Here is a 24,214-nt window from a genome sequence, read left to right on the forward strand (position 1 = left end):
AAATCTGCATATGAATGTTCAGAACTATACACATATATACTATATATGTATATATATATATATATGTATACTTAAGTTTCCCTTAAGTATTGGAATTTAAAAGAAAAAATGTGAAGATGAAACTATGTATATAAATCTATTGCACATTTTGGATTTTTTTTTTGAAATTCGTGACGGAAATGAAGAGTAATTTGTAATAGAACTTTGTAGCCTAGACCTTGTAGGATCATTGAATTAAATAATAATAAAACGCAAAATTTGATGAAAACATGTAAATTATTTTGGCAATTTTATTTCTTAATTCCATATTTTTATATATTTCTCCCATCTAAATAAATATTGTGATTGCTGGACCGCATAGGCACGTTGGTAACATACTTAAATTTATTTTTACTAATCGTCATTTTATATTTTTAATCGTGCGTACATGTCATTTAAAAATATGGTGTTCCAAAATAGCAAAATAAACAAAAGGCTAACTTCTCTTATAATAGAATAAGATTAACTATAGTTTGGCAAAAATGATTAAACCAATAATCATCGATTTTGTAAAAAGTTATTTTTAGTCTGTTTGTAAACATATTCTTTACATAAATGTGTTCTTTTATTTATCACATGCGACCCAAGGACCAGCAACCATTTTTTAAAAATTAATAATTTTAAATCCATAATCATGTTACCCGAGGGTTGTAACTATAAAAAAGACGTATAACTGTGTGATGTGAAAAATATATATCATTTAACTATATATATTTCTTATTGTAATAAGAGAAATTCAAAAAATCCTCAAAACTTGCATTTGAGTACAATTTCATGCAATAAAATAAACAATTATAATTTCCGCCAAATTTCTAACCGTGGTTTGTATCCCCTTGTATAAATAAATTAAAATAATTAATAATTAAAATAGAAGTAAAGTAATGATTGTAATAACATTTGCTTCATTGTATTTCGCAAGCTAAATACATATTTACAAAACGTGTGATATCTTTAATATTTTTTTATTAATTTCCTCTATATGTACACCTTTGCAAAATGAAGAACTTTAAATAAACTAAGAATTATGATGTTAAAAGTTCTTTACATGTACAGGTAAATAGGAAAAAACAGGTATTTTTTCTTCTTTTTAAATTAAGCATTATTAATGATAATTTCTTTTTGGGTTAATTGTATAATAGCAATAATAAAGGTAATAATAAAAACAATATTATTATAAACTGTAACACTTTGTTTTGCTAATGAACTTCATGACCAACAAGCAAGTATCTGCCTGCCACTCACTCGTCCAAATCTACACATATACATATGTATATATATAGCACGAAAGCCTTTTTAATGCCTAAATTTTAAGTTAGAGAATAAGAAATGCAACTACGTTCTTTTTCCGCGACGATGAAGAAGTTTCTTGGATGTTTAATGAGAAAAATAATAGCACATATACCCAAGTAAATCTATAAAGGCATAAACCACCAATTTCATTACTACTGGGGTTGCAATGTTACCGAACTTATGGCGCTGGCACTTTTGTTGATGGTGGGTGTGGTGTTACTAAGTGTGGTAGTAGTATTAACATAAGCCATTGAGGCGTTGTCGGTTATAGTCACACTATCGCTGCATCCACTAGTATTAGTTGTAGTAGTCGCAGAAGTTGTGGTGGTGGTATTCGCACTTTTCAGCTTCTTAAGACCCGATTGTATATAACGAAACAAATCATACATGGAGGTGTGTAGCGTAAGTGGTCCATTTTCACGATCCAATGCTATAAAGAAGTCTGTAAACATAAGAAATTTATGATTATTAAAAATAGCTTCTACAAAACCTATATCTTTAATGACGACGGACACTACTTACCAGTATGGTTTCCTTGCCGTACAAGTCGATCCGCTTGATCCCATAAATCGTGACAATTAGCCAAGTAATTGAAGTACAAATTTTGGTGATTTAATGTGATCTGAATATCTTGCCGCATACCCCGTCCGGGCGGTGTATTCGAACCAGAGCCCTGGAAAGCAAAGTAAAATAAGATTATTATTATTTTCAAATGTTCGCTGTTTAATTGATTTACCTGTGAACAAACTGAGTTCGATGGCGAGTTAGATGAAGGTGTATTACCATTTAGAACCTCCATCCGACTACTTTTTAAAAAATCTGCGCAATGGTTGATGATATTCCGACAATAGTTTCGTTTTAATTTATATAGTTTTAGCGAGATTAGAGATTGGCAACGTAAACTAAAGTAAAGAAGTAAAATTGGTTAAATAAAAAAAAAACTCTCATTAATTGCATATATATACCTTAAGATAGCAACTTTGTTGTGCGGCTCATGGAGTTCATTAGATGTAGATGAAACTTGCAAATGCTTAATCTTCGATGAAATAAACCTGAATAAAAAGGTAAAATTAATATATAAGATATCATAGTGTTACTAGAGAAATTTCGATAACATTGTATTTGGTTTATGTTTAGAAATTGCACACTTTACTCACTTAATTAAATTTAATGTATCCTTGTACATAACCCAACTGGCGTCCTCCGAATTACGATGCAGTTCTAGTACCGCTCCAGATAGAATAAAATATATAACAGCCTCCAAATACAAAGTTACTTGGTTGAATAGATTTTGTTCCTTATCGGCCGCGTGCTTTCTCTTAACTGCTTCCTGTAGGAATTTCGAATTTTTCCTAAACACAAATATAAATTATATAAATACAATCACATATTATATATATATATATATAAAGCTTACCCAATATCATCACAGAGTCCATCATCATCGCGTTCAAAATATGATCGGTATATCGCTTGCGGTGGTGGTGCTAATGGAGCGTTTAGATTTTCAGGTGGCACTAGTATATTACTAGCAGCAATATCTGCAGTCGTTGCTGTATTTAAATTATTACTTGCCGTTTGAGTGTTCGCTAGATTTTGTGAGCCATTTGAAGCCGCAACATTAGTAAGATGCTGTTGTTGCTGCATTTGTCGCACCGCCAGTAATCGATCGTGGTTGGTAGGAGCTAATTGCCGATTTTCCATTTGATGATCCTTCTAAAGAATAAAAAAAAAAAACAATTAAATAAAGTTCCACAGCGAAAATTCTATAATATTACCTCCATTTGCCCATTGTTGTTCATTCCAAGTGGTGGAATTATAGCAATTGCACGTCGACAAGTGTCATTTACACCAGCATGACCACTGCCAATAGCGTTGCTTCCTATATCACGTTCAATAGCTCCTAAAGCAGTTATCGATTTCCCAACGTCCTTTTCTTTATCTTGTATTGTTAATAATGGACCACTACCGGCATCACTTTCCTTCCCATCTTTCATATCTTTACCATCTTTGGAATACTTGTCCATTTTATCCTTTTTCCGCTTTTTGTCTTTGTATGGACTCGAGCTGGCGCTACGTTTGCGCCGTTGCGATTTTGGCTCAGTTATATCGTTTACGCGCATTTGCTGTGAAGTTGGTGATCCATCAGGCCGATCGTCTTCCTTATCAGCGGATACAAAAGCGATTTGTGGAGTTAAACCAGGCTTGCAGTCCTGCTTCAGTAGTAGAAGCTCTTGTTTAACTGAGCCGCTTGTTTTAAACTTAGTTTCGCTGCAGTAAGCGTCAGCTTTAGGTTGTGACGCCATGGATGCACTCTCTAATTCAGAGCCTGGTTCATTTTTGATTAATTGCTCATGTTTTAATAGCTGCTTAGTAGAGGGTGAACTATTTGATGCATTCGTAACTAAGTTGTAACCATTTGGTGTAAGTTGAGGCTGCTGTTTGGGGGTTGTACCACCGCTGCCATCACCATCTGTGGAAAGATTGCCCAGGCGGCCATTTGAATGAATTGTGTTCAGTCTTTGTTTGCTTCCGCTAACACCAATTCCGACCAAACTTTCCCTGGAATGCGATAGTTCCCGCTCCGTCGGACAGTTTGGAGTTGTAGGTGTTCTGTTGCCATTTCCACTACCAGTTATGGTTGATGTTGCTTGCAAATCAGCATTTAATATCGCTTCATGTTGGGCACAACGGGATATGGTAGTACTAGAAAGCCGATAAGTATTTGTACGCCACTCTGGTAAAATGCGTTTAAGTCGAGATAAATCAACTTTACATATAAGGGATGGGAAATTAGGCAACAACGTTGCTGTTGTTCTCATAGGTGATGCTGTTGGTGCTGACAGTAATGATGCCGGTGTGGGTGTTGGCGTGCGGGTTGTAGGTGGAGTGCGAGTAGGTGTACAAGACGGCGTTCTAATGCGTTGTTGTTGCACTTTCCGTTCAGCACTATTTCGACTACTACGATCCGGTGTGCGATGCGACCCAACTGCTGCCAGTTGAGGCAAAGCACGTGGTGATTTTATATGTCCGGGAGTTAGCCTAGGTGATTGTGAATTAACAACTGTGGCGGTTGCAACGAGATTCTCTTGACTATTTGATAACGTTGAGCTGGCGGACACTGTAGTTCTATACCCAGAGGCATTAGGAGATATCAACTTTTGTTGCTGCTGCTCGTCGATGACCAGCACCTGACCTTGCTTTTTGGCACCGCCTTCTGGATTAAAAATACGCGTAAGCGTAACATTCTTATTCTTATCGCTTGCTTTGGGCTTGTCACGACGCAGTCTCGAACTATTGGAACCGCTGCTGATATTAGTAGTAACTTTAGTACCAGTCTTACTGTGCTTACTTTTGCCTCGATTACTAACGGATGCTCCAGGCTCTGTATCAAAATGTTCATCCCCGCTGCTGCTACTCGATGACGACGATGACACGCTACTTGAGCTAGAAGTCGAACTAGATACAGGAGCCGCTGGAATGGGCACTTTATATGGCGATTGCATATTCTGAGAGCGATGTGAACTGCCACCACTCGCATTGCCACCATGTGTTACGGAATTAGCTGCCGTTGCACCTGTGTTATAATTCCTGACCGAACTGCCGTACGAACCAGATCCGGAATCTGATGATTCATCATCACTATCAGCCTCCTCATCGGCCTGAGTGAAATGTGACGTTGACCTCTTTCGCTTACCACTATTTGCCATTTTGGCCGAACCACCGGTGCTTACTGACGATATTGCTATTGGCGGGACATCATCATGTGAAGATTTACGTCTATTCAATTGAACTATAATGCGACTAGTAGAAGCAGGCAATACGTTTGCTGCGACTGAACATGTTGACGCTGGGGTTACTGCTGCTGCTGTTGGCCGCGCCGATATATTGCGTTTTGTTTTTGTAGCACCTGCGACTTTATTTTTATTGTCATCACCAGATGATGAACCACTTATAACGCCATCTTCACATTCCGTTTCCGAAGAAGATGAACTAGAGGATTTCGATGTTGAATACGACGCTGAACCCGACGAAGATGTATCAATGATTGGAACGCTTGTTAGTGCCGCTGGTTGTGTAGTCTGAGAATGTGATTTCATCGGGATGATGCCAGTCGAATTTGAATTTTGACGAGAGGCTCTTCTTTTTGTTGTAGCCTTTTTAGCAACCAAAGCACCACTATTAACATCCTTGCTAGCTGTTAATTTGGGACCTTTTGGGATAGCAATCGGAGTTGCATTGGTTTTCTTTCCACTTCCACTGCCAGCAGTTTTCCGTGGCCGGCCTGGTCCTTTCTTTGCAGGCACTACCGGCGTTGGTTCCGAGTACAGTTTCCCTCCTGGGCCAGTTACTGCTCTCAGCTCAGTTGGACTTACTGTCACACCACCACTTTTAAAATCTGATGTCATATCTTCTTCGTCACTACTGTCCAATTGTGTTGTAATGCTGGTTGCCGAATTCCGAGGTTTCTTTCGCTTGCGAAGAGGTGCTGACTTTGTTAGAGGATTGATGGGTAAGACTGTTATTGAGTTTGGAACTGTGGGCGCTGATGCCAATGGCTGTGACGTTGAAGGTGGTAATGCGGTAATAGCTGCGGGTACGCCAGGTATTTTTAACGTGCCACCTGGACCCAACGTTGGTACGGTAGACCTTGTAGATGTTGCCAGCGCATCTTCATCATCACTACTGTTCGATGTAGGTCCATCACTGGATGGGGCTGATAACTGGCCAACACGCCTCTTCACTGAGCCCGCCGAAACACTGTTACGCATATGTGGTGACGCGGAAAGAGTGCGCCTATGTCCATTCCCGCTAATGGTGTTGTAAGGAGTGACAGTGGTAGTACCACCCGCCAAAGACATTGGGGCAACAGTTGATGTTGCTACTGTTGTTAAACCAGGAACTTCATGTTTTATTTGGCTCGTTGGTATCGCAACAAATTCTGCAGCATTTAACAGAGGTACTTGCGTTTGTTGTTGCTGAGATGAAACATGAACATGTGCCTGTGTTGTAACAGAGGAAGTAGCTTTCAATGAGCTTGGATAAAGCACATCAGCTTCTTTCTTTATTTCATTTATAAACGCAGGCACACCTCCACTAATATGTGTTTTAGCTCCACTTGAATTGGACATCACGCTACGTGTATCGCAATTGCGAAGACCAGTACTCTCTTCATCATCATCGTCACTGCGTGCGGAGAACTTTTTCTGTTAAAAACAAAAAAAAAATAAACTTAAAATGATCAAAAAGTATGGTTAGTAATTCCGCTTACCGCTACTCCATAGTTTGTATTTTCGTGCTTCACGATCGTGGGATTAGGTTGGGGTTGTGTAGCTTCAGGTATTATTTGGGCCCCACCTGGCAAAAGAGTCGGTTCATCCATGCTCACGTTAATTGAATTTACAACCAGCGAATTTGCTGGTGGTGGAGTGGCATTTTGTGTTAAGGCAGGCTTTTTATTAAAATATCGACTTAAATTCCATTTACTCGAATCTGACGGAGAAGGAGTTTTATTGGATGATGAAGACGTAGAACTCGGCCCTGAACTGGAAGAACCCGCCGAACCCAGTGCATTACTGTTTAGATAAATATTTGAACGGCTACCTCCAAGAGGTTCAATAACCTTTGACTTATCATTTGTGAGTTTATTTGCAACTGTACGCCCAACTAATGGAGCCGTTTGTTGTGGCTGCTGTTGTTGCTGTTGCTGAAGTGAATTTTGCGTAAGTGATTTTGGATTGTGGGCTGAGGATTGTTGCTGAAGCGACGTAAGTGACGATCGATGGTTTTCACTCTTTGAAGATTCTTCACTACCAGACTCACTAGAATCTGAGGGTGAACTATCACTGGAATTATGAACTGAACGACTGCATATATGAAAAAAAAAAAATTTGTTATTGCTAGGATAAGAAGATATAAAATAAAACATCACAAAAATTGTTAAGCAGTATGTTTACCTCTGTTTTCGACGATCATCATCTGATTCTGAAAGCTCCAAATCGTTTTCCAACCTAGAAAATATTAATTTAAAATTTTCTATTCAACGTTTCTAGATGCTATGCTTACGTGGAGTTCTGTTTTTCTAAAGTTGGTCCAACTTGATCCATTAGTGGTTTTAAGGTCTCCTTAGACAATAACAATCCTTGTCTAACGGCGGTCGTCACAAGCGGCGAACTTAACATTGTAGTACCAATAGTAGGCGATGGGATAGCACCAGACATTATTGCTGGCATACCGCTACTAATAGTTGTTATCCCACAATTGTTTGATATGATCTGAGGATTAGGGGTTGCGGGTAGAGCTGAGATTGGTGTTATGGGCATTGGAACCGCACTCTGTAATAATTCCGCTCCGGAAGGTGGCGAGCCCAAAATAGATTGTACCGGGCCAACTGAATATTTGTGCCGATTAGGCCCATTCAGATTGTAATCAGCGATACTTGTACGGGGCGTTGCGGCTATTTTGGTAATTTGCTCAGGAGCGCGATAAGTTTGATCCACTTTGGAGATTATATCATTTATTGACTTCTAAAAAAATAAATAATTAAATTTTGAAAATTTAACAAATCAAAATTATAACAAATGTGTAACTCACCGGCAATGGTTTAGGAAACCGTCCATTGTGTAGAGGTGCGGTTGATTTAGGAGGACCCAAATACCCATTTGATGGTGGTGGTAACAAAGATGTTGAATTTAAACTACTATTATTTCCAGTGTTACCGCCTATAGTTCCAGACGGTGGTGGTAACAAAGGTGGAGGACCTTTTGGTGGTGCCATTCCACTGCTAGGTCGTAAATCATTTTTAGCCGACTGAGCCGAATAACTTCCCCGCCCGTTATATGGTAGCTTGTTATCAGGCTGCTTCAGATACGGTTGTTGACGCAAAGGTTGTTGGTAATGATGAGTTTGTTGCGTTGTCTGCTGAAGAGCCTGTGAACCAGCCAACGAACGATGCGAAGACAACAAATTGGTGGACATAGAGACGTTACCGATATTATTGCCGCCAGCTGAGGACGAGGCACTTGATTGTAAATGACTAACCAGCAAGGCATTGTTGGAGGATGGTTGTACACCAACACCTTCCGTAGTCATAAACTCAATAGCTTTAGAATGATCGCCCAGTTTGGCGGTGATATCGTCATCTACCTCGGACGGGTTCACTCTACGCGGTTCTGGAAAGAGGGCATACTCTCGGCCGACACTTTGCACTTGCTGACGTTTATGTTTTTCACGTTCCCTCTGTTGGCGACGCTCAAAATCTTCCATTCTATTTCGCGCAGGAAGAAAATCCGAGAAAGACATAAGACGGGAATTTTTATATTATAGAAATTTTCCGGCGTATTTAATAGAAATTATACGGATTATATTAAATATGTATATTTTTCTTATTTTCAGTTTCAGTACGTAATTGGCTATAATTTTTTAACAAAACTAGAAGACTAACTGGCATGCGCAGTACAAGAACTTCGCGAAATTACTAAAGGTTGGATCGATGCTCACTTAGCACATGTACTTGTAAAATGTATAAGCTTGACTGACATGCGTAACACAAGAACTTCACGAAATAACTGAAGGTTGGATCGATGCGCGCATAATTTATATATTTCAAAACCTGCGGCGTGTAAGGTAGTAACCGCGTAATAATAGTGCAGGGTTTGTTAGCGCTGCGAGATACATTTTAGAGTAATACAATGTCAGCAGGTAGACGCTGCATATGTAATGACATTGATTAATCCAGAACTAATAAATAATGATTATCGAAATTATAACAAATAAAATATATATATTTATTTATTAAAGTACGTGAATTCGAATATGTAAAGCACTAATAAAGATCTGATATCAAATATAGTTTCATTTAAAACAAATAGTTGACATCCCAAATTATTATTTGCTACAATGATGTATTTTTCTATCTATCTTCTCTTTTCATTTCACTGAATAGTCCGGAGACAAAGACCGAAATATAAAAAATTATATTTGTGTCATTAGCAAACACAATTTATTATATAATAAAGTTTTTTCTTTTAAATAAACGCAATTTATGTTTGCTACCTCACAAATTTATAAAAAAAAATTATTAAATATGATATATGAAACGTATTTTTATTTATATAAGAAAATACCCCCAAGAAATCAATTATAAATATATTTTCTAGTACAACCACGATCTAACTTAAATTTCCAATAATATGTTTTTTTTCGGACTCTTTTTCTTGTTCTAAATTTTCCCACCTAATGTATGTACATATGCATAAGATATACATATACTTTATCCATTAAATATCAATATCCTTTTTAGCGAGACAAAAATTTTTAACAAATACATTGGTACTATAATTACCACAGTCCTAAAATAAATTTTGGGTTTTTATAAACTTCGTGTACCTGTAATATAGTACTTCACTTTAGTAGACATACACTTTAGCTTCTTATTAAATTTATACAAACTAAATTACAGAAGAAAAGAAAAAAATACTTGAAATCCTTATATAAGATTATGTTTAGGGATCATAATTACATAAACATAGTCATTAAAAAAACAAATAGCGGCGCTATAGCCATTATTACATTTCATTGTACAACCACGGGTCTAACTTAACTTTCCGAACCAAAGTCCGTTTTTCATTTCTCATTTTATAAACATACTTTCTACGGGTAGTCTATTATTCTTGAGCTAGATGGGTGTATGTATGTATGTATGTACATATATTTGTCAATATTCAATAGAATAACAGAGAGATCAGCGGTACAATAATGACCATAGTCCGAACAAACAGGTTTTTAGAAACCTCGCTTACCTGAAAAAAATATTACTTTCGACTTCTTTAAATCATTTTGCAATTTTTTTAATAATTAGGGCGGGAATAACCTTGGGAATAATGGATTTTTACCTGAGTTCAAACAACTGTCAGCGCTTGAGTGAAATTTTGATAAAATATTTTTAGATATATTTGTATTTATGTATGTATTTAATAAAATGTGAGTTAAGTAACTCAGAAGATTAAAACTCTCCACAATCTATTCGATTAAAGCGGAAATATGCTGAGAGAAAAATTTTATTGCAAAAGACGCACAAAATGCCAAGGAATCGAAAAATAATGTTTTTTCTTACTGCTTATCTGATTGGCTATTTGGCAATTTGGATATATTTTATGAGGTTTTACATGTACGATACTATATTAGAAAATGTAGTAACTAGTATTTCTATGAAGTGGTTAAGACATGTAGTCCCAATATAATTAAAACGACTCTGTTTAACATGATGCAAGAGAATAGGTAATAATTGTCAATATAGTATAGTTTACGTTGATGTGTCACCGGTTGATAACTTTATATTCTTAACTGTCAGCAACTATAAAATTTAGAATAAGTTTGGGTTTATACATTTACTGATAGTAATGGTCTAGATAACATACTTCAATTTTTGTAGGATATTTACAACCAAATTTCAATTATGTATAAGAATTTGAAAACAACTAGTAGACAATTGTGCATACTTACTGTACGCTCTCATATAGCTCTCAATCAATTTGTTTAATAATATAAAAATTCTGGAGGATAAGATGTTTGCTTACCTGCAAAAAGATAAAATACAAATATATAATTATACAAATGTAAATATTGAAAATATACATATGTATATACATACATATATAATAACTATACTAATACTATGAATGAAAAATTACTATCCTCTACAGATATTTCTCACGACATGCGCTTGTTTCCTCATCGACTCATTAATGCACGAAAAATAATGAATATTAAGTTTCTCTCCCTTGCCTAGCCTTTATAAAAAATGGTCTTAGTTATTTTAAGGATTATTACATAGCTTGGGGGGAAGGTTGTTAAATTAGTCAATTCTTGTGAACGATCCATCAACACCGGTTTCAGACTTGCTGTCATTACGATCTAATGAGATTTACTGCTCAGGAGTACAGCCTCCTTTAGAGAAATAATCGTCCTGATTTTAGCGGTACTGACCTTGAATTAACTAACTTCTGACTACTCTGAATAAGACAAGTATCAGACCCCAGCGGATTCAAACGCAACTGTTAATTTTTCAAATTGAATGGAATCTGAACGAGTCAAAGCTTTACTATTTTATTGCGTTTTATTACTGAATAGATGCGCATCACGGAATCTTAACGAATGTTAGGAAACCAATCATTGGTGAAATTTTAACCAACTTTTCGACACAGTTCGTATTATTAGCTTACATACATACATGTATGTATGTATATCATAATTAGCAAAGGAATATTCCGTAATTTCATAAGAAACGCATGCATTTCGCGTTAGCAAACGGCTAAACACTCATGAAGAAGGTTCTCAATAATTTGTGAATAAGTTAAGTTTTTGGGAAATATAGCTTATTTTTAATTTTTTGTTCTATTCGGTTTATTACTCATAATTATTTGTTAAATTTTCAATCGTTTTAAGTCAGTGCAAAAATTTAAGTAGTTATAGAGTGAGTAAAATGGCCGGTTGTACAGAAATTTCGATAGATGTCCGTAAAATTATAATTACATAAGTTGCGCGTGCAGCTAAAATCGTGAAATTTGTAATATAGTGCAGAGACCTTCCTCAAGTGTGGGAATTATAAAACAGAGAATAGATTTAAGAATAATAGAAAAAATTTGGCGAAAACGAAACAAAGAGCGCCAGGAAAATAATATACTCGTAACTAAGACTATGAAACATGGCGGCGGTAACGTAATGGTTTTGGGGTGCATTGCAGCATCTGGTGTGGGAAATCCCGTTTTTATTGATGATTGAAAAATTGGGCATAAGTGGACAGTCATTCTTGTTTCAACAAGACATGCGTCATATCTTGTGCAAGAGTGGTTTATTTACCATTGTAAGCAATTAAAAACACGTCCGCAATCCCCAGACACTATCCTCATAGAACATATTACGCATCTACTGGAAAAAATACCGACTCACTACATAACATCGAAGGATTCAAGTGAGGCCATACGTACAGAATGGGCAAATATAACTCTTGACATCTAACCTAGTTGGAAGACTGCGTCGAAGTTTAGAAGCAGTTATTTAAGCCAAAGGAAGTTTAACAAATTATTAGAATTAAAAAACTCGGATTGAGAACAATATTTTCCATATGTCCACCCAAACTTTTTTATATACAATCATTAATATTTTTATTATAATTTTATTATCTTAAAAAATATGAAAGATCTTTTAAATATATAATAAAAATGTTGAAATGGAAACATATGATTATTATTACTTTCATAAATTCAAAGAGAAACCTGTAATTTTTGGATAAACATTTAAGTTTACGGTGTGCCTAAACTTTTCTGGTTCACTCTATATATCAGCCATATATTCTAACCTAGCCTACCTGATTTTTAATACAGATAAGACAAAATTTTTAATGTCAAACACGAATGGATATATGTATGTATGTGTGTATAATTTTACTCTCTCAGGTAAATAAAGTTGTTATAATCAATCTATGTAGAATTTGTCTGTAATTTATTTATTTTTATAATTAAAAAATTGATTATGGAATAAATGCTGTAAAATTGAAAGCAAGTAGCGGTCGACAGAAGTTGAAATTAAACAAGAATCAGAACAGCAAAGCGAAACAAAGTAAATACTATTACAATCCGGACAAATGTAATTAGTATGCGAAGCATAAACAAATGGACACATACATATGTATGCACATAGGTATAAACGCATGCATGCAGTTGAATGATACATTTATTGAGGTATCAGAAATAACTGCACAAAATTGCAAAGAGCGAAATAGCAAAAAATCACTATGAAATGAAAAATTAAACCTTTAGTATAGCCATAATAGAGTCTTAACTATCCAGATTTATATTGCCAGACAATCTACACTTCACAAACACCGGTAACCAATAATTGAAATTTAAACTTACATGAACACGTCTCAACTTATGGCACAGTAAACAATCTCTATAAGGATTATACAAAATTGATTATTACATAAGACAATTTTATAAAAATGTTGGTGCTGATTTCATAGACACTTAACAGATATACCTTTGCTATAGGATCTACCAACAACGACTTGATGGTAAGTTGAAATAAAACACTCAAATTTGGTTAAAATGGGTTATGTTTTTTTTTTGCTATGCAGATAAATTTAATATCATTTATTATTTGAACAAAATGTCGGCCAAATGGCCACCAATTGCATTTTCATCCGTGGTCGTTTAGATGTGAAACAAGAGGCGGGGCATCGTCTTGTAAAAAATGGAGATCGCCCGATGAAAAAGATGAAGGAGTTGGTACATAAACGTCATCATGTTATAAAATAAAATCAGTTGCACAACGAGTAAGGACGAACTTGGATCGGACGCAGTCGGGTGTCAAGTATTCTTGAAATTTGCATAACTAAAGAAGTATGAAAATTTTAAAACATTAAACTTAATTATTAAAATTCATATGAAATAAGTATTTGTTAAATTATTACACCGATATTGGAGTAACTCCGACCATGGCGACAAGTACGGACTGATTGCGTTCCTTTTGGATTAAAATTTGTTTTACAGATATTATAAAAATAGTTCGTCTGTTCACGCGTATTGCATTATAATTCAATAATTGCAATAAATAGTAGTAGTTGAACAAAATTACATACATTTTAAAAACATTATTCGGGGGAATATCAAGATAATTTGAGGTCCACTGTCAATGGATGACATTCAGTTATTTCTACTGTTATTACAAACAAACAAACTAAGGTATGCATCAAACTTCACTGCCATACGGATAAATAATAAATTTCATGAACAATACCATGCATATTACATCGGACGCGTCATATAACAATGAATGCTGCTGCTAACTGCTAACAAAAGAATCTCCAAATACCTTTGCTTTTCTACGTAGTAATCGATACGAAGTACGCAATCCACGATAGGGACCCCTGATTGCAGCACAGCTGACCAACACTGAGTTAAAAAGCAAAGCTTAAAAAACTTGATTTTATTGGGCAGTAGTTGTTTTTTGGTCGATCAAATTTCATGTTTTGGATGAAAGTAAGAAGTTTTTGTCTCGCATTGAAGTAGTTAATATAAATATAACTATATTTAATTTAAAAATTTTCAAATAATATTAAACACGTATTAAATTTGAGATTAGCACTTGCAGTTGGGAGTTTGCTAATATTAATCAATTTAAATATTTCGGAACCTTCAGTTTCATTGTATTTATGTATTGTGAAAAAAAAAACGGAAATGGTAAATAAAACTTTAAATATTTAATTCAAAGTAATCTCCACCAGATGCAAACGATTTTTCGAGTCCTCGAAACACTTTTTATAAGTACTTTTTGAGATGGGCTTTAGCTCCTTCAGGGAATTTGGTTTTATCTCTTCGATCGACTGAAAACCGGTTCCGCTTGACTGTCTGTCTGCCCGTCCGTCCTTGCGAGCTGTAACTTGAGTTGCTCCGTATCCTCCTGACTCGTGCTGGTATTGAGTCCAACCCAAGTCCGGACGATTTTGGAGCCATCTTAAACCCCGTTCAGTCCTTAAGATACACAGGGAGTGGATCACAACGTACGTGGCCCCATGATGCTAACGCACTGCCACCTTAGCATCTACGGCTGCAACGTGCACATAGTTCGGAAAGTCGGAAGTGTGGTCCCACAACTGAAACGTAGGAAACCCGCCAACTTATCTTATCGTTCGATAACTATCAAACCACAAACATGGATTCCGAAAAGGGCACAGTACCACTAGAGCTCAGATAGTTCGTGGCCTTAACCAGAAACCACCCTGTGAGAGGACGATTATCGTAGTGTTGGACGTGTTAATAGCCTTTGACACAGTCAGTGGCACAACGCTATTGCAGGACATGGAACAAACTATACTCTCCCCAGGACTGAAGAGGTGGACCATGAACTACCTGAGCGGTCATTAATCATCCTTACTGTTTCGAGGAGAAAATTCTAATATAAACGGCTATCTCTACGACCTTTTTTGCTTCTTCTCTGCACGGAACTTAACACTCCATCACCTTCACCGACTCCCTTCCAGTATGAAGTACTCGGAGTCAAGCCACCACCCATCGCAGGCAAAGAGTTCGAGTTTCTGCAAGAAACATAAGTGACGCGCAGTTTCGTTCTGGATACTGTAGCAGGTTTAACTCCTACTTATCCAAACAGGATAGAAAACGAGTTGACCATGAACCTCGTCTAGGACGGTCATCCACATTAACTGATGATCAACACGTCAATAAAATAAAGGAATTGGTTTTTGAGAATCGTCCTTTGCACCGTCGTATGCAGGATTGATTCTTCACAACCACCGTATCCGCCTGATTTAGCTCCCTGTAACTTCTGGCAATTCAGCAAACTCAATTTAAGGCATTAAACGCTACGCGCATTGAAACCTTTTTGCACTTTAACAACTTTTTCGAGGATTGGAAAACATGTTGGCATAAGTGTAGGTAACAATAGCATCAGAAAGAAAAGAACAGCTGACAGTGTGAAAAGTAGTTATTCCACTCACGTGCCAATCTTCAAAACATGAGAGAATCATACTGATAAATGTACGAATAAATGTGTAAATGAACGTACAATATATATATGCATATACTTGTATATGTATACATATGTATGTATATACATATATGTATGTATTTAATTTTTATTTATTTAATTTTTTTGCATTTTCGTTAAGTGTAATATCTTAAAAATATTCCCTGAAAATTCCACGTTGATACGATAATTAGTTTTTGAGTTATTCGAGAAATAAGAAAGAGAGCTCGGGTACTTCAAAGCGCTAGTGTGAAACTTTAAACGCGTTTTTCTCAAAACTATGTTTTTTGAATCAGTGACAACTGTAACTCGAAACCCGTTCAGTAGATTTTAATGAAATTTATACAGCTTTTCGAAAATTTCCGGAGGCCGCCATTTTGTTAATTTAAAAAAAAAAAAAAAAAATCAGGCCCGGGATTATCTATTTATAAAACTTTTTTTTTGTCCGATTGTATTTAGATGAATCTCCAAGGACTTATGCTTGTCACAGGAAGTACCTTTTTTTGGAACAGGGTTAACACGAACAACTATAACTTTGGAAATTAAATTTTTTTGTTTTGAAATTTTTGTGGCTTCAAGTGAACACATCCTATAATAATGCCATATTACTACTTTTGTAAAATAACATGACTTAGTGGCAAAAAAAAAAAAATACTGAAAACTCTCATTTTTTCGTGCCTCTGACTACCCCTAACCTCTTAAGTCAGCAAACTACAAAGCCACTAAATTATCAATAAGACCAAATGCGTTATATTTTATTAGTTTAATATAGGGTGAGCTATCTAACGTTTCAAATTTGAATTATCTATATTTTGACATTGAAAACGTCAAATACCATTCAGTAAAAGTCTAAAATTTACGAAATGGGTCGCTATTCACTAATCTACAGTTCGCAGATTGGGCAGAAGATCGTTTGACCGAGGATGGTCAATTTTACCGAAAAATCATCTTTTCGGACAAGGCTCATTTCCACCTCGATGGTTAGTTAACAAGCAGAATTGTCGCATTTGGGGCACAGAAACCCCGCACGTAACCGTCGAGAAGCCAATGCACCCAGGACGAATCACTGTATGGTGCGGATTTTGGTCAAGCAAATTGAAGAGGAAGACTTGGACAACATTTGGTTCCAGCAGGACGGCGCTACGTGCCATACAGCAAACGCTACACTCAATCTTTTACGCCCTATCTTCAAAATTTAAAATTTTATATGGCTCACCCTATACTTTTCAGAAGTAAACTATAACACTGATTTGAGTGATGGAGATTTTTTTTTGATGAAACGGGCAGTGCTAAATAAATTGCCTATGTATTTTTTTAAAATTCAGTAATGCTCAATTTTGAATTAAAGTAGAGGTTTTAGAGATAAGTTTAGGTATGCGAAATATATTTGTTTTACTGAGAAAGTTATATAAACACACTATTAAAAAACCATTCCGATTATCTATGAAATGTTGATAAGCTTATCTAGTGTTCGTTCGATTAGTTATATTTTGAATACAGTATGAATGTGAAAATTTGTGCTTACAAAGCTTTTCACCTGAAAATCTTACTATGACTACTACCTATGCATATATGTAAGCAACCTATTCTAAAAGTATAACCTGTACTTAAAAACACAAAGATGCAATGACTTTGGGGTGCACTCTACTTCAATACAGATTTATTTTATTGTGTTTTGTTTGTTGATGTAATTAACACGTTCCGATGTTTCTTAATTACTGTCCAATTTTTTATTTAATTTATATGCGTAGCAGTATTTCAGCACATGCCGAATATAAAAATACCATATAAAGTGCTGCATATAGTACCTTAAAAGGTTATAGAATAATTCGACTAGAAACATATCACCTTTACTCCCAACTTCCTACACAGCTTAAAGAAAACAGAGTTATACCAAATCTTGTTTCTTCATAGTAACCGGAACGGACCCGTATTTTTAACCAACCAAGGACTGGCAACTCGGCCTCATGCCTCGAAACTACTTCAGGAATGTTTTATTCCACTACAACAACAAAATAGTCGAATTATTTACTATTTTGTTGTCCGGGTCCGTTCCGGCTGTCGTCACTAGTTCACTTTAAACATTTATAAGCCCTACCAATTTACTGAATGATATTTTCTTCTTCTTCTTAATTGGAGTAGACACCGCTTACGCGATTATAGCTGAGTTAACAACCGCGCGCCAGTCGTTTCTTCTTTTCGCTACGTGGCGCCAATTGGATATTCCAAGCGAAGCCAGGTCCTTCTCCACTTGGTCCTTCCAACGGAGTCGAGGTCTTCCTCTTCCTCTGCTTCCCCCGGCGGTTACTGCTCTGAATACTTTCAGACCTGGAGTGTTTTCGTCCATCCGGACAACACGACCTAGCCAGCGTAATGGTTAAGGACCATTTGGTCCAATTTTTTTTTCTTTGTAACATGCAAAACGCCTAGTTTTTATTTTACTAGTGTTGAATAAATAATAAAATAATAATATTTAGCAAGTATTGAACCAAACTAAATATAAAGACTAAGATTAAATTGTTATTTTGTATGAAAACTGCAGTATGGACCAAATGGTCCTCTAACCTAAGATTCGTAAGTTTTTTTTAACCTAACAGCAGGGTTAAAAACCAACATAGATATGTAGAAATTATATATCTGAATGAAAATTTCAGGTACTTAAGAAAAGAAAATAAGATATTCAATAGCGGTCAGAAGTGACAAAACAAAAGTGCTTGTAATACTTATTGTACTTATCTCGAGAATGATTACGTTCACTGTAAAACAAATGTGACTTTTGGGTATATATAGTCAAGCATGATGTACTCAATTCAAATTACATATAAAAAAAATCTATTATGTGGATGGAAGAAACGACTTTTGTTGCCTTTTTAATTAGGCAATTTCGGTAAGAGACGCAATAAGTTTAATGATTAAATTTATATATCACTGATGCATAATATCATAAATTATTAGTTGTTGTACTGGAAGAATTTATTCCTGGTGCCTAGTTGACAGTCCTTGACCGGATAAAAAGCCGAATCCGTTCTCGTTACTCATACCCGAATGTCGCACGACCGGAATTATTAAAAATTTGTAATATCGCATGCTTGCCAAAGCTCAATGAAATTTTATACAATATAATTTAGGCTACTATGTATATTTATAAACTTACCGTGATTTTGGAATTTTTTTCATATCCATTTCATTGGGTTTAGCAAACTTTTTACTAAATGTCGCATACCCAACTAAGACATGGTTGTTTCAATTTGAGGTATTTTCTCAAAAACAGCTATTATTTTTTCTGCTGAATGCTTCTGTTACAGGCGTCACCGGCTGAGTTAATGTTAATAAAATTATTTTTAAAGGATTTCACACTTTCCCGGAAGCAGGAAGTTAATAGTTTTTATTTTAATATTTATAGGTATCGTTATAACTTGTTTAAAAGGTTTTTGAAAACGCAATGAAAAGGTTTTTTTCATTAAAAGAACTACTGTCAAGAAAGTAAAGGTCGTATATGAAGGTCGTGGTGAAATGTGTTTTTCCAATCTACATAGGAATTATGTTTTTATATATGGAATTAAAACATTATGTTTTTCCGCATTGTTCTAGCAAAAAATTGCAGAACTGTTAAAAAATTTGGATAATAAAAACGTTTTTCGGCATATACGACGTAGTTCAACAGTTGTAAATACCGAAAACATATAAAGTATGATATACTGATATTTTGATCGTCGAAAAGTTTTTTATGTTTCAAATTTAATTTTATTGTAACCAGGTATTTTGGGCTTTAAAGTATCGGTATACCCATATAATTTTGATTATCGTACTTTATAGGTGTATAACCCACGGTATATATGAATACCTATACAATGTGTTTTACTAGCATTGTTTTTTGCTTATGTGTTGTTTAAAATTATCTGCTTATACATCTGCTAGTCAGTTTTTTGTTTTTTATACGACGCGTTCGTGCACCTTCGGTATTGTCGGTAGCTTCTACAATTACGATGAGTATTATAACACTCTCGGCGCGCAAACGGCAATATCGTGAATTGTATTATTTATTTTATCAATATGTGTTGATGAAATAGTTGTTGCTATTATAGGTATATAAGAAGCAGAACCGGTGTATAAAATATTAGGTTTAGTGACTATGAGACCAATATTTAATTTTCATTAGGGTTTCACTTAACAGATTTGTTTTTACTATTTGAATTACGGAATTAAACATTTGGTTGTGTATCATGAGATAGATCTTCCTTGGGTTTATTGCGCAGTTTACTCATATTTTCGTCACCTTGCCTGGCTTTATTAAACCGTGTTCTACCATTCCTACTCCTACCTAATCTTCTTTCTATTGCCAAACGCCAAATTTTTAACTTTACACATATGCTATTTGCTTTTGATAAACTTTGATTTTTATGTCAATACATCTGGCACTATAACCAAGAGATCATCCTTACATTAAGCCTTTTAATTCTTTATAACTATAAAGGATTTTACACTTCAAAACTTTCTTTTTTTAAGTTTAAAACTGTTTCGCCAAAATTTTACACACACACATATACCTTAAAGACGAATAATACCACTAATAAACATTAAGATACGTAAAACTACACTTAATTTGCAACTTTTTGCAAACTATAATTCGGTTTAAAAAGAAGATTAGAAAAATTTTACCACTTTGCAGATTGATGGCTTTTATTTTGCAATAATTTTTTCTCTACTTCTTCAATGTCTTCTCTTACACACATTCAAACAATTTTCTTCCACTTCGTCGTTGCATCTTTTCATATTAATTATTTTTCTCACCGTTTTTCCTTCATTCTTACAATACTCTTAACACATTTTATATTTTAAATGAGCATGTATTTGTAATATTTTCACTTTATCACTAGACATTTGCCAACAATTTTCTTTTTATTAATAGATTTTCATTGATCACAATTTCTTCACACTTTCACCCACGTTTCTCTTCTTTACGGTTTACACATATTTTTTGATAACTATTTAACAATTTTCGTCAACATATCATTTGAAATTCGGCAGACAAAAGATTAGCAACTACTTCACACGGCTCAAGTATATCGGGAATTTCTTCTACGTCTTGATTTATCTTTATCTCTTCCCATGCTTTGTTTCTCTTCCTATCCTATCTTTTTGTCACTTATTATCTTACACTTTTAAAGGTATACTATATCTATCTCTTTTACTTTTGTATTTTGTTATTTTCCTATGCAAAACTTTCAATTCAACACAGTTGGAGATTCTACAAAATTGTATGCATGGACATGTATAATAACTCCTGCATAGGAATTCGATAAATCACATTCTTTATTTATTAAAACTATCTGTACTTCTTACTTCGTTTCTATTTCACAAATTTAAAAAATGCAACCCTATCAAAAAAATATTTTTGGGGTCACATTACACAAACATTTTTTTACATCTATGTACATATATTGTAAAATACTTCAGATGATCTGGCATAATTTACATTAACGATTTCTGACGGCAAACAATTTATAGGAATTTTATAATACCATCTCATAGCATTATCGCGTTAAATTTAAGATACGATCGATGGAAATGATTTCGAAGTACTCTCATATGACATGACATTTATAAGCTGATGTTTTTCTTTTTTTGACAGGAAATGTCAACGCAGTTGAATACGCTTTCAAAACACACAAGTAAATAAAAGTGGAAATGTCAAAACGGTTGACATCTGAAAATCTAATATAATCATGTCTTAAGGATTTTACGACCTCGAACCAACCTCAATTTTTCGTTATTCGAACGAAAGAAATAACCATATATTTAGTAATAGCTCCTATTTTCTCGCACATACTCTGAATTAGTGAGCCATTCTTACATTTGACACAATTTGCGAGTGAAATTTTGCAGAAGAAAATATGCAAATAAAAAATACAAAATAATTAAGAAAGCTATGTAGAATGAATAAACGCTGATGAAATGTAGATAAAAAGTAATGAACATGGGAAAAATTTCATGTACGGCGTAATGAACTTACATTGGCATTTGGCCTGATAACTCCACTTGCCTTTCTTTAAATCCACATCAATTCCAATCGTTTTGAAAAATTGTGGCCCGGTCAAATATATTATTCGAATAAATCTTTGAGAAAATTAGTCACACACCCACAGTTAACACAATCTCTGAACACCCAATTGAATTAGATTGTCAGAAAAAAGTACTGGTATATTTATTGGCAGCTACAATTGCAAATTTGTTGTTGCTTTTTGCATCACGATACACAGACTGGTTACCCATTGAAATTCATTAACTTTGATACAATCTACACTTTTAGATTTGAATGGTAAGATATTTTGGTGTTTTGTTTTTGAAAGTAATACTTTAATCAATTAACAATAACAATATTCGTTGGCGGATGTTAAGTATGTACCTACGACTGGCCGATACTTTGTCACAATGGTGTTGCTTTTCTTTACAGTCTTCAGCAACACGCAATGGCAGACGACATATTCATATTTAGATTTTAAACAACGCACATGTCAATTTTTAGTTGCTTATATGTTGTTTCGATAACTGCATAATATTACAGCCTATCGTTTTTTAATTAGAAAATATCTCCGTTTTAATTTCAACAGAAAATTAATGTCAAATTTGGAAAATGAAAAGCAAAGTTCGCCATTTTCTATTTTTTGTAAATCGCTTTTGAACTGGTTTTCGTTCATTCGTTGCTTGATATATTCCTGTCAAAGAAAATTCGTTAGTTTGCTGACTCGTTGAAAGCAATGAATGAGGGTATTCAATTACCAAAAGACACTAATGTTTTGTTTTAAAAATTCACGATTCATTACAGTGATTTTGTCCAAAGACCAAAAAAGACCTGTACCAGCTGTCTTCTTTTATATATTATATTTTTCATAACACAAAAATATATTTCTACCAAACATTTCCGCCAAAAAAGTGTTTTTTTTTAGTAATAACAACATACGAAGAGATTGTTAAGTCCTTAATTCATCAAAATGTAAACAAGGAATTCATGAAATACATTAAAATTTTACATTATGGATCAATAAGAAGAGAAAGCACGCTCCGAAGTAACACAATAATGGCTTTACTTGAAAACAGTTTTACCTTTTAACACCATCTTGCCAAATCCATACTATCGGAAATTAATCATATCATTTGTAATATATTGAAAGAAGTAAATATTTGAATATTTTGGGAAAATATTGAACACTCGACACCTAACAGTCTACTATCACACATTTTTAAACTCTTTAAAGTTTTAATATATATGCACATTCTATAATTCTCTTCAATATATTTGTTTGTTCATATATATTTTCTTACGATGCATTTTACTTTTCATTGAAAATACATTTGTACATATCAAAATGCATTATAACATTGTCGAAACTATTTTACTTCATAATAAATACTTGGTAAAACTAGATATCTATATGAACTTGCATTGGATAATAAAGTTTGTACTGTCAACTCGTAAAAATCGAAATTATAAATGAGCTACCATCAAAATATTAAAAACTTAATTAGTACGAAATAAGTTTGTTAAGAGAATAAAAACAAGATAAGGCATTTAAGATACTTTCGGGCAAAGTAAAGGAAGGTTTCTCAGCTGATTAGTGCATGTGAGAATTACGCATACTCATACATATTTCAATTAATTATTTTTCAAAGATTTAGAGACTTTTGTCCAATTGTCAATAAACTCCGCTGTAAACTTAATATTCTTATACATATATAGATTTAAGTTCTCCACAACTGTTGATTATTTTCAGTAACTTGATTTTTAATATCCAATCCATAATTGCAGCTACAATTTTTAAATCCAGTGTAGAGAAAACCAACGTTTCTTGAATATTTGGCTTGTGATTTTTGATAGTATGCTATAGACAAATAATTTTTGTCTAGTTTCCGTAAGATGTTAATTTTTAAGGAATCATTTGGCATTTGCTACGAAGAAGGTTTTGGCGGTATTTTTTACATTATTTCTTTGGTTAGATATAGTTATATCATCCAAAATGTACGAGAATCAGAAACACATTACATTTGGAAAAAATGAAAAGAAAAGGCATAAATGAAAGTTAGTTATTTAAAATGAAATTTTACCGAAAACAGAAAGCACAAATAAGTTCGAAAACAATAATAAAGACTACATTTTTTTAAACTTGTTTGCTGATTGGTAGTCATGTGTTATTATTTTGTGTACTAAGCGTGTACTACGTCAGGGTTAAAATATAAAGTATGTTGGCAAGTTAATATATTATAACCTTTGATATTAAAAAAAATATAAATTTCTGTAATTAACATGTCTTTTGTTGAATATGATTACGCACATCATATGCAT

General features: G+C 34.3%; 1 protein-coding gene and 1 long non-coding RNA gene across 15 annotated transcripts; both read right to left on the bottom strand.

Annotated features, from left to right (window-relative positions):
• Positions 1 to 257: 257 nt before the first annotated feature.
• On the bottom strand, positions 258 to 24,050 carry LOC105232254 (AF4/FMR2 family member lilli). 14 transcript variants are annotated; one of them, XM_029552877.2, is made up of 14 exons: positions 21,887 to 24,050; positions 19,028 to 19,401; positions 10,834 to 10,907; positions 7,924 to 8,596; positions 7,396 to 7,856; positions 7,287 to 7,340; positions 6,602 to 7,196; positions 3,108 to 6,536; positions 2,747 to 3,045; positions 2,487 to 2,681; positions 2,295 to 2,381; positions 2,066 to 2,231; positions 1,852 to 2,002; positions 258 to 1,771 (listed from the first exon to the last, which is right to left on the bottom strand). In XM_029552877.2, the coding sequence occupies exons 4-14, from the start codon at positions 8,593 to 8,595 to the stop codon at positions 1,482 to 1,484; spliced, it is 6,399 nt and encodes a 2,132-aa protein (XP_029408737.2). In that variant the 5' UTR covers position 8,596; positions 10,834 to 10,907; positions 19,028 to 19,401; positions 21,887 to 24,050; the 3' UTR covers positions 258 to 1,481. The 14 variants fall into 14 exon arrangements, with proteins under 14 accessions (XP_029408737.2, XP_029408734.2, XP_019848038.2 ...); XM_029552874.2 differs by lacking the exon at positions 10,834 to 10,907 and having other exon boundaries at positions 19,028 to 19,342; positions 22,280 to 24,050; XM_019992479.3 differs by lacking the exon at positions 10,834 to 10,907 and having other exon boundaries at positions 19,028 to 19,345; positions 22,280 to 24,050.
• Positions 13,427 to 19,021, bottom strand: LOC115066583 (uncharacterized). The gene is made up of 2 exons (XR_007422640.1): positions 13,802 to 19,021; positions 13,427 to 13,722 (listed from the first exon to the last, which is right to left on the bottom strand). It is a non-coding gene; the product is annotated as an uncharacterized LOC115066583 (long non-coding RNA).
• Positions 24,051 to 24,214: the final 164 nt, after the last annotated feature.

This window comes from Bactrocera dorsalis, chromosome 1 (genome assembly GCF_023373825.1).
Source record: "Bactrocera dorsalis isolate Fly_Bdor chromosome 1, ASM2337382v1, whole genome shotgun sequence".
NCBI classification, from domain to species: domain Eukaryota; kingdom Metazoa; phylum Arthropoda; class Insecta; order Diptera; family Tephritidae; genus Bactrocera; species Bactrocera dorsalis.

Coding starts and splice junctions, on each gene's coding strand:
- LOC105232254 (XM_029552874.2), bottom strand. CDS start 19,056: ATGGATATGAAAAAAATTCCAAAATCACG. Junction 2,682..2,746: donor GGACTCTGTGATGATATTGG/GTAAGCTTTATA, acceptor ATTTGTGTTTAG/GAAAAATTCGAAATTCCTAC. Junction 2,003..2,065: donor CGAACTCAGTTTGTTCACAG/GTAAATCAATTA, acceptor TTTGCTTTCCAG/GGCTCTGGTTCGAATACACC.